This window comes from Rutidosis leptorrhynchoides, chromosome 3 (genome assembly GCF_046630445.1).
Source record: "Rutidosis leptorrhynchoides isolate AG116_Rl617_1_P2 chromosome 3, CSIRO_AGI_Rlap_v1, whole genome shotgun sequence".
Classification (NCBI taxonomy): domain Eukaryota; kingdom Viridiplantae; phylum Streptophyta; class Magnoliopsida; order Asterales; family Asteraceae; genus Rutidosis; species Rutidosis leptorrhynchoides.
The window spans coordinates 612712138-612724296 of record NC_092335.1 but is presented as its reverse complement, the minus strand read 5'-3'; the positions used below and the strand labels follow the sequence as shown (position 1 = coordinate 612724296).

Here is a 12159-nt window from a genome sequence, read left to right as displayed (position 1 = left end):
TATATGGGCAGAATCAATGGGGAAGTAACCAATCAGGGGGAAGCGGGGGGAAGCAATTTTTTTTCTTCGTTTTTTTGAATTTTTTTTCATGCATCATGATCACACAAAAATATGAACATTTAAAAAAGACACTTCGTGATGAATGTTATTATTTTGGCGAAAAAACGACCGACAAAAATAACATTCGCGATAATATTGTTCGTGAAGAATGTTAACGTTTTTTTTCTTCATGTTTTGTGAAGTAAAATTTAGCCCGATTTAGAGTTTAGGGTTTAGGGTTTGGTGTTTTGGATTTATTCCATAAACCCAAAACACCAAACCCTAAACCCTAAACCATAAACTTTAAACCGTTCGTGTTAAAAACTCAATCTAATTTCTAAATCTAACCCTAAATATAAATCCTAAGCCCTAAATTTCTAAACCCTATAAACCCTAATATCTAAACCCCATAATCACTAATATCTAAACCCTAATATCTAAAACCTCAACATAAGCTCGAAAAATACGATAATTGTTATATATTATTTCTTCGAGCGTTTTCCCGCTAAAATAAAAACATTTATCACAAAGTGTCTTTATTAAATGTTCATATTTTCATCCAATATATAATGTTCGTGAATAAAGTTTTTTCAAAAAACGAAAAAAAAAATTTTGCTTCCCTCGCTTTCGCCCGATTGGTTACTTCCCTCATGATCCTACCACTATATATATATATATATATATATATATATATATATATATATATATATATATATATATATATATTCCCAAATCAATTGAATAAAAAGTAAATAATTATAATACTCTTGTACTAAACAATTGAAGTAAACTTAAGATGTTAAAAAGTTATTTAGGGTGAATAAAAAAAACCCAGAATTGGCCAATTTCAAAACACTTTCTCACCACAAACTCTTCGTAGCTCACTCCTTCACATACAAGGAAACAAAAAACCAAAAAAACTTATCCACACTTGAAACATGTAAATATTAAACCATACGATACAATCACCATAAGCTTTAAACCAAACACCCAAAAATGGCATCATCATTATCTTCAATGGCTTCCATGGTGGGTTGGAACCCGATGAACAAATCCGAAATCCTCGTACCCAGGAAACGAAACAACAGCAACGGGTTCATAGTATTCGCTAAACAAGAAGTTCAAGAATCAGTTTCATTACAACAAGAAGAAGAAGACGAAGAAAAAGAAGTGAAACCAATCAAGGGTGTGACACAACCGAGGCCCGTTGAGCCACAAATCAACGTCGAAAGTAAAAACATGATTCGAGATTATGGCGGGCAATGGTTGAGCTGCACCACAAGACATGTGAGGATTTTTGCAGCATATATTGACCCTGAGACGTGTGCTTTCGACCAAACTCAAACCGATAAGCTAACACTAATTCTTGATCCGACCGATGAGTTTGTTTGGACGCCGGAAACTTGTACCATGGTTTATTCTTACTTTCAAGAGCTTGTTGATCACTATGAGGTAATGACTACTTACCAATTAACTCGATTTCTTTTTGTTACAAATTTGCTTTGGGTGGGGGTACATGTTGATCATATCGCATATAAAAGAGTAAATATATTGCAAGATCGAGCCAAGAATTTCGTTTTGTAAGCAAGAAAATTCTATTACAAAAATTACTGTATACTTTTATTTTTTAACAAAATTCTATTACAGAAACCATATTGTTGCAATCGGTTGATCCAGGCATATTTTTTGACGAAAAAAAAATCACATAATAAAGATAGGACTAATTAGAAACTTCACACTTATTTATATCGTAAATGACTAAAAAAAAAAGTAACGTAAGTTACACAATTTAATAGACAGAGGTAATATGAGTTTTGTTGCTGATGTCCATAAAATACTCTAAACTTCAAGCCTATCACATAAAAGGAATATGATTTCAAAAATGTTAAATTGAGTAATATGATCCAACTCACTAACGACCGTTAGTTAAATTTCATTAAGTGTTTACATGTGCGGTGTACCTGACATGTGAGCAGTTAACAAAATTTCACTAAATATCGTTTTTAATATTACCCAATTTTTGAAATGATAGTCTTTTTGTGAGACAAATTGAAGTAAAGTAATTTTCAGGTATTAATAAAACTCATATACCTTTACTATCAAATTATGTAACTTATGTTATATTTTCGAGTCATTTGTCCATAATCATACTACATTTAAATTTAAGTAATACATCAAAAAGTTTCTATCGTCTAGGTGGCTGCCTTATGCCGGCGGCAACCCTAGTTGCAATACTTATTTCCATTAGCATAAAATTTTGTTTTGATGAAACATAACTACCATTCAAGTTGTACACAAGATTAGCAAATCACTAAAATATTTTGTACTAGCTAGTTAATAACATGTCCTGCTTTAATTTATCATTTTAAATTCGCATGTCGGTTCTTTAAACAGTTACATGTACATGTATTGGGTCACTTCAACAATGCCTAAAGTTGACATGATTGATTGGAGTAAATAAAGTTACAAACCTAGTGAATCTATGAATGTTAGAATAAACTAGTTTTCGAACCCTCGCTTCGCGCTGGGGTTCAGTTTTCAATGTATTTTATTGCCTTTAGTTTGTAAAATTATTTCGTGGCTAACGGTGATGTCGTTGAAGCGCAACTCGAGTCGAACTAAAAGATATAACACGTGAAAGATTTAAATGTTATTTTAAATTAACAATATATGTGCATCTCTGCGTTTCGCTATGAAATTGTCGACTTTTAAAAATTTAACGCAAAATCAACATGTATGAAAAGTACCCCAAATATTTAGCGTCTTTTAAAAGGCGTCCGTTTTGCGTATAATTAGTGACATTGTGTTCCTAAAATTATTTCGAGTTTAACGATGGTGTTGGAAAATTTTAACTCGTTGCGAGCGAGAAGATATGACCCGTTGAATATTTGAGTGGAGTGTATTTAAGATTTTTTTATGAAAATGGTTATTTGACACTTTACCCCCTGTTTGGGGGGTTGGTTTGAATTTGTGAAAAAAGTGTGGGGAACTTTGTTGGTGTAATAAAATTTAGTTAAAAGTTAAAAAAAAATGAAAGGACGAAAATGCCATTAATTACTATTCATAACTTTTATCTGTTAGATAGTATGGTAATTCAACCTTCCAAAACAAAGTTTGACTACATTCTACCCTAAGATTACTGTTAGTTGTTTATTTGGGCTAATAAAGACAAGTGGAGACCAAAGAACTTCTCGCCCAATAGTATCAAGAGATATCATCCTTAGAGATTGTGAGTTCGAATCCCATCGGGGGCAAAAAGGTTGTGTGTGTTTGATGTTCCAAAAAAACTAAATATAAATTGATTAGCCTGCAAAATGTAAAAATGGTGTTATCATTTTTTTTCGTTGTAATTCTAGCTTTTGTTAGTCTTACATTTATATATAAACTTTTTGCCATTAAAAGAATTGAGTTAGAGAATATGAACAATTTATGAGATGTAATTTGTGACTTTGTTGAAACAGGGTGCACCATTGACAGAGTACACACTTCGGCTTATTGGTTCAGACATAGAACATTACATAAGAAAGCTTCTTTATGAAGGACAAATACAATACAACATGAATGCAAGGGTACTTAACTTCAGCATGGGCAAACCTCGTGTCGGATTCAGTTACAACCCCGATTACGAAATTCAAGATGTAAATCAGTAACGACTCGTATACCAAATTCATAACGTATGTGTATTTGTAAAAACATAATGTACCGATGTACGTATAGATGATGTTGATCATGTGCAGTGTGAAAACGGAAATTGGGGTTGAACTGTACGTATGTGCTCAAGTTACACAGGATAAACATGTAGTTATTATTTCACTGAACAATAGAACATGGCCTCATAATTGTTGAGTGCAAACACATTTCCCCATAAACAAGATAATATTAGCATATAAGTTAATGTCCTACTTTCATTATCACCCGCTGTTTTTGAAATGGAACTAAGTTTTTCTGTTGGACGTTTTGTTGAGATATATATATATATATATATATATATATATATATATATATATATATATATATATAGGGGCAGGATCAATGGGGAAGTAACCAATTGGGGGGAAGCAAAATTTTTTTTTTTTTCGTTTTTTTTGAATTTTTTTTTTCCGCATCAAGATCACACGAAAATATGAACATTTAGAAGAGACACTTCGTGATGAATGTTATTATTTAGGCGGAAAAACGATCGACAAAAAATAACATTCAAGATAATATTGTTCGTGAAGAATATGAACGATTTTTTTCATGTTTTGTGAAGTAAAATTTAGCCCGATTTAGAGTTTAGGGTTTAGGGTTTGGTGTTTTGGGTTTATGGAATAAACCCAAAACACCAAACCCTAAACCCTAAACCCTAAACCCTAAACTCTAAACCGTTCGTGTTAAAAACTCAATCTAAATCCTAAATCTAAACCCTAATATCTAAACCCTATAAACCCTAATATCTAAACCCTAATATCTAAACCCTATAAACCCTAATATCTAAACCCTAATATCTAAACCCCAATAGCTAAAACCTCAAAATACGCTCGAAAAACACGATAATTGTTATATATTACTTCTTCGAGCGTTTTCCCGCCAAAATAAAAACATTTATCACAAAGTGTCTCTACTAAATGTTCATATTTTCATCTCAACTATAATGTTCGTGAACAAAGTTTTTTCAAAAAACGAAAAAAAAAAGTTTTTGTTTCCCCCCGCTTCCCCCCGAATGGTTACTTCCCTCTTGATCCTACCACTATATATATATATATATATATATATATATATATATATATATATATATATATATATATATATATATATATATATATATATATATATATATATATATATATTTCCTAACAAATGATATTATATCATATCTATGGTTCTAGTCCATATATGGAAGACACAACGTGAAGATGAAGTTAGGTAAACCCCTTTGATTTGACCTTAGTGAAGAAAGTCTAGCTCATGTAGCTCATATGAGATTTCGCCATCCTCGGAGCCACAAAACGAGCATGACACACCTTGATCTATCATCGTCGTTGAACTTGAGATAGATGCAAGGATCCATCCACATTAAAAGAAAGTCATAATTTGATAAATGTGTTTAGTCTCTCCCAAATAATTATTTGATTATTATTAAATATTAATTAATTATTGATTTATCAACAAATTGATTACAAAAAAAAATAAAATATTAGTCTTTTCTGGGTATATATCCTACATTTAAATAAATGAAACAATATATAGCTATTGAGTAACATTAACCCTAATTGATATTAAGTTATGATGTCGGGGGTATTAATTAGTTGTATTTTTAAATTGCTATTGATTAATATTTCAAAAAGGTTGCTCCTTAGGTTTGTTACTTAGGGTGTTGTTTCGTTTCAGTCTTCTTTGTTAGTATGGGTTTGTGGTTTGCATTTGGTTGTATCTTTGTCTTTTTGGTTTGCATCTTGGTTTGACGGGTGATGCTCTGTTATAGATAGTAACTCTCGTTAGTTCCTTTATAACTCTCTAGGTTCGAGTTTCGTCTCGCGGCCCCCGCTTGGTATTCTTTGGTTGTTGATGTTTTCTTTTTGAAAACGTTTTCGTTTCTATATAAGTTCTCGTATTTTAAGGAAAAAAAGAGCCATTCAAAATGGCTGGTGACTTGGTCAGTAATGAAAATCCAATATTTCACCATCTGAAAATACCTTCACTGAATTCGCTGGACAGGTGAGCAGAGTGTGGCATTTAACATAAAACCCCTTATATGGGCTCATCTCTTAGGCCCATATTGTGTACTATATTTGTGGTTCTTTGAACTGAACCATTTCAGCATATTAATTTACTTCACATCATTAAGCCCATCTATCTAATTGAGTCCACATATTATTAAAAAGTTATAAAGGCAAAAAAGATAGACCTAAACCTATACTTCAATCATATAATCTATAATCTATAACATTGTTGCAAAAGACCCCGTTTCGAGCCGTTGCGACAGTTTGGAGAATAGCCCGTCCGGTCTCGACGAAAACTGTCTAATATGACATTCAACGGTCAAAATTCGGGTCGAAGTTGGAAAAAAATCGGGTAAAAGTCGGTCAAAATTCAGAAAACGCAGAAATTCGGTAAAATCGGTCAAATTTGTCGTATTTTAGTTTGAATTTCTTTATTAAATTAACTGTGATAGCGATTATGAGTACAAATTAATCAATTAATTTTTTGACTTTAACATATGTATGCATATATACATTTATAAATATATACTTATATATTTAAAAGTCAACTTTGATCAACGTCCGTCTCAACCTCCGTCTAGTCCCCGTCTAGAACGTCTCGACCTTTTTAAGATCTGACCGTCTCGACCCCGTCTCAAGTCTTTTGCAACTTGATCTATAATCTATAATCAAATATCAAATATATAAGTAAAATAAAATCCACTATTTAAAACTCAACTCTCTTAAGTAGGTTCAATATATTTCCGGGTCACGGATTATTTTGTCATGTCCTTATACTCCGTATTAAATTAGAATATTTTAGATAACACCCGATATTGAAATAATGACGTAACCAAAATTGTAAAAATTTAAAATTGTTATATATCTATCAATAATTCATCAAGTGGACAAGAGTCCGTGAATGTATAGTATGAATGGATGCCAATTTTTTCTACTCTACAATAGTAAATATTTGTAGTATATATATGTACCTAAATGTGATCACCAATTACACACCAATCTTTACATATATACATAAAGATATATTCCCTCTCCTCTCTTTAATAATCATTAATAGTTTATAGCCAAAAGCCAGTCACTAAAGGTAATTATAAGCCTACTGAATTATAACACGTCACTAAAGGTAGTTATAAGCCTACTGAATTATAACACGTCACTAAAGGTAGTTATAAACTCCTAAATTTTAACACGTTATCAGCACGATTATCTCAACATTTATAATATGGTTGGCTATGCCACCTAAATAATATATGGTCGGTTATACCGCCTAAATAATATATGGTCGACACTGTCGCCTAATTTACATTTATGTTATCTAACATTTATTTCTGAATACTAACATTTACATTTATGTTATCTAACATTTATTTCTGAATACTAACATTTACATTTATGTTATCTAACATTTATTTCTGGTTACTTACATTTATTTATTGCATACTAATGTTTATTCTTAAAACTATTAGTTATACATAATACGTTTATTTTTATCTCCGTATTTATACTAATTAAATTCTTTTATTAAAATTATTTTAATACAACGGCAACATAACGGTCGTTAACATTAATTAACAACGGTACAACGGTCATATATATACATAACAGTTGTTAACATCGATTGACGACGTTACAACGACTATATTTTTCAAATATAAATTAAACATCTCCGTTTTCACATTTTCACAAATTAATCTTCATTTTCTCAAATTACTACTCTCAATTTTTTTTTTAAAAAGATGATTAACTCAAGGATGTTTTTCCCTACTGTATTGGTCATAATAGTTATCGTCCTTGTTGCTTGTACACCACTAGATGAACCTATATTCTATCCTTCCCTTATGGTTTTATTATTTGTAATCATACCATTATTCTGTTGTTTGCTATTTATGAATCTAAACTAATTCTAATTTTATGTTGTTATTTGTCTATGAAAAAAAATTGATTATGATTATGATTATGATTTATGTTGTTCATTTTTCTGAAAATAGAAAATGTCAAACTTATCAAAGCTTGAGTTTGATGCCTTAGAGGTATCGGGAACAAACTACACATCATGGGTTATGGACGTAGAAATAAATCTTGGATCATTGGGTATTCTAGAAACTTTAAAAGAAAACAATATTTGTTCCGATCAAGATAAATTAAAATCGATTGCTTTTATTCGCAAACATATTGATACCACCTTAAAACATATGTTTCTCACTATCAAAGATCCACATGTTTTATGGGAAAGTATCAAGAGTAGATTCGATAATCAAAAGGAAATATTACTCCCAGCTGCGAGGGAAGAATGGGGAAATCTAAGGTTCCAAGATTTCAAAAAGGTAAGTGAATACAGCTCGGCCATGTTCAAGATCCGTTCAAAGCTTCAATTTTGTGGTCAAGAAATAAGTGATGCTGATATGATGGAGAAAACTTCCTCCACAATGCATTCTGCAAACATAACTGTGCAAGAAAATTTAAGATTGCAAAATTACAAAACCTTTTTCAAACTTCAAACTTATCTCTTAGTTGCAGAAGTGAATAAAGAATTACTGATGAAAAATCAAGAATCTCGTCCTACGAGTGCGCTAGCATTCCCTGAAGCTAATGCTATTAACAACAATAATAATAAAAAAAGAAATGCACCTGGACGAGGACGTGGGCGAGGTCGTGGTCATATCGGCCAAAACCATCATCATGAAAATTACCATAACAATAATAAAAATCATAACTATGTTCAAAATCACCCTTATGGTAATGGTCGTGGTGGTGGTCGTGGTCGTAATAGTTACGGTGGTCGTAGTCGTGGACAAAGAAATAATAATCCACAAAATTATAAAATTCAACCACCATACAATCTCACAAATCATAGTGTTGAAGGAAGCTCTTAAAAGAATATTGAAGATTCTTGTTATCGATGTGATAAAATTGGCCATTGGTCTAAAAACTGTCGAACAAATCAATATTCTGTTAATCAATATCAGGAATCCCTAAAAGGAAAAGGAAAAGAGGCAAACCTTGTGGATGACGTTGATACAAAAATCACTGAGCCAACTTGTGACTACTTTAATGAATAAATTTCTAATATATATATATATATATATATATATATATATATATATATATATATATATATATATATATATATATATATATATCCTATTATATGTCCCTGTCAAATAAATGGTTGCAGATTTTCAATCTACACCATATCTAGTTTACTACACGTTTCCTTATTATGTGCTATCGTTTGTAACATATTTTAATGTAATATATTGATGAATTATGTACTCATTATTTGTTTCTCACATTTTGAAGTTCATGATGTACACTACTGGAGTGCAAAATCAGTCAAATAGTGGGGATCTTTGTATTGTAGACAGTGGTACCACACACACTATACTCAAATCTAAAAAATATTTCAATGGTTTTAAAGCAACAGAAGGGACGGTACATATTATATCAGGTCCTGTGGATTTAATAAAAGGAATGGGAAAGCCAAAATTCATGTTACCAAATGGTACAAATTTTCTGATAAAAAATGCCTTATTTTCTCCCATGTCAAAGAGAAATTTGTTAAGTTTCTCTGACATATACCAAAATGGATATGATTATCAGTCAGTGACTACAGTAAATGATAAATATTTAAGTATCACTGACAAGAAGCATGTGATTGAAAAACTACCAAGACTTAGTTCTGGTTTACATTATACATATATAAATGTACCAGAAACACACACGGTAGTTAATGAAAAGGCATGTGATCCTGTAATGATCAATCTGTGGCATGAAAGATTAGGTCACCCAGGATCAACATTGATGAAAAGAATAATTCAAATTACACATGGACATCCATTGACGGATCAAAAGATCCCTCATGATGCACTTATCTCATGTACATCATGCTCACTTGGAAAATTGATAATAAGACCATCACCTCTTAAGGTTTAAAAAGAATCACCAATGTTTCTTGAAAGAATTCAAAGTGATATATGTGGACCAATTCATCCACCATGTGAACCATTTAGATATTTCATGGTCCTAATAGATGCATCTAGTAGATGGTCTCATGTTTGTCTATTATCAAGTCGAAACATGGCATTTGCAAAATTTCTTGCTCAAATTATTAAATCGAGAGCACATTTCCCTTATTATACTATTAAAAGGGTGAGACTGGATAATGCTGGTGAATTTACATCTCAAGCATTTAATGATTTTTGCATGTCTATTGGGATTGTTGTTGAACATCCTGTTGCACATGTGCATACACAAAATGGTTTAGCCGAATCACTAATCAAACGATTGCAGTTAATAGCTAGACCATTGATAATGAGAACAAAACTCCCAGTATATATGTACCTAAATGTGATCACCAATTACACACCAATCTTTACATATATACATAAAGATATATTCCCTCTCCTCTCTTTAATAATCATTAATAGTTTATAGCCAAAAGCCAGTCACTAAAGGTAGTTATAAGCCTATTGAATTATAACACGTCACTAAAGGTAGTTATAAGGCTATTGAATTATAACACGTCACTAAAGGTAGCTATAAACTCCTAAATTTTAACAAAAATGTTTTCATCATGATATTTTTTTTTTTCACATTATATTATAATTATGAATATAAATAAATAACGATAACATAATGTGATTATTATTTGATCAACTTCAGTTCCTTCAAACCATGAATTTTCAATTTGTTAGGTCATTAGATCATCTAATACCCATAATCTTAGTAGTGGAGAAAGGGGACTAATTCTTGTTCGATCCCTTTCAGTCGCTCAACCAAATTCAAACAGTGTATTATTATTTAACTAAGTAACACTGTTAACCCACAAACTCGATTATGATCATCCGTTGTCTACATATTTCATTATCAAGTAGTGCATCAACAAGTGGCAGAAGCAGATTTTTTTTAATCGGGGGCAAAAAAAAAAATTTAAACGTAACAATTTTTTTAGACAAAATATGGAGGTTTTGGGTAAAATATGGAGATTTTTGGACAAAATTTGGATTTTTTTGGACAACATTTGAAAGTTTTGGGGCAAAATATGTAGGTATTGGGGCAAAAAAATACACGGAAGGCAATGTCGAAAAATCCGAAATTTTTATACTGAAAATTGTAAATCTACTGGGGGCGAACGCCCCCTCTTGCCCCTACATAAAACCGCCCCAGGCATCAACTGCTTCTTGTAGTAATGTTAGCCAACGTAATGATAAATCCTGTTAATAAAATGGGCCCAAAAAATTTTTTATACACACCACAAATTATTTAGAGGCCTAATATTTTTATACAGTCAAATTATTAAGCCATGTAACCACGCAGGCTTACCTGAGTGATCATCGAGTTGCCCAATGAAGCACACTACCCGGATTTAATTCCTGGCTATGCCAAATTGTTCAAAAAGGGAGTGTGACTAGAGGGTGCGCATAAAGCGCAAATCACCCGGTACCAGGTCTCGCTCTCAGGGAGCTTGATTACCCGAGATTTTACCTTCTACGGGGGAGCCAATGTACTCGTTCATAGGAGGGTTTCCTCGTTTATCCAAAAAGGAAAAATTATTAAGCCATGTTTTCTAAAAGCCAAAACAAATCAGGCCCACAATTAGAGTCAACTTTTTTTTCAACTTGTAATACAACTGAAGGCCTAATATTTAGAGGCCTAATATTTTTATACAGTCAAATTATTAAGCCATGTAACCACGCAGGCTTACCTGAGTGATCATCGAGTTGTCCAATGAAGCACACTACCCGGATTTAATTCCTGACTATGTCAAATTGTTCAAAAAGAGAGTGTGACTAGAGGGTGCGCATAAAGCGCAAATCACCCGGTACCAGGTCTCGCTCTCGGGGAGCTTGATTACCCGAGGTTTTACCTTCTACGGAGGAGCCAATGTACTCGTTCATAGGAGGGTTTCCTCGTTTATCCAAAAAGAAAAAATTATTAAGCCATGTTTTCTAAAAGCCAAAACAAATCAGGCCCACAATTAGAGTCAACTTTTTTTTCAGCTTGTAATACAACTGAAGGCTTTTGCTTTTATAGAGTATTTTCGCTTGCTTGCTTAGCGATGTGGGAGAAAATAACGCATTAGATTTAGATATTTGTTTATTGTAAGGATGAGTATTGGTACCGGATTCTTGATACCGTATTCGTACCGTACCGAACCGGTACCATACAGCCACAATTGGTACCGCATTCGGTACTTATATATACGAAAATTTTGAATGAGGTACTAAGTGGTACGGTACCGGTATTTACCGGATTTGGTGCCGGACCTGATATTATAAAAGGTTCTTTTTGGGTCTTACTTAATATTTTAATATAATCTGCTAACCGTCACATTTTAATATAAAAACATATATTAACTAATAGATTTTGCCGTAACAAATATCTCTAGTTAAAAATTAAAATAGCTATGTCGTTGAAC

The 12159-nt window shown here is 32.1% G+C and overlaps 1 protein-coding gene across 1 annotated transcript; it reads left to right on the top strand.

Moving 5' to 3' along the window:
* The first annotated feature begins 943 nt into the window (after positions 1-943).
* On the top strand, positions 944-3989 carry LOC139898886 (NAD(P)H-quinone oxidoreductase subunit M, chloroplastic). The gene is made up of 2 exons (XM_071881686.1): positions 944-1491; positions 3501-3989. Exons 1-2 carry the CDS (start codon positions 1036-1038, stop codon positions 3687-3689), a joined length of 645 nt encoding a protein of 214 aa, XP_071737787.1. The 5' UTR covers positions 944-1035; the 3' UTR covers positions 3690-3989.
* Positions 3990-12159: the final 8170 nt, after the last annotated feature.

Coding starts and splice junctions, on each gene's coding strand:
- LOC139898886 (XM_071881686.1), top strand. CDS start 1,036: ATGGCATCATCATTATCTTCAATGGCTTCCATGGTGGGTTGGAACCCG. Junction 1,492..3,500: donor AGCTTGTTGATCACTATGAG/GTAATGACTACT, acceptor TTGTTGAAACAG/GGTGCACCATTGACAGAGTA.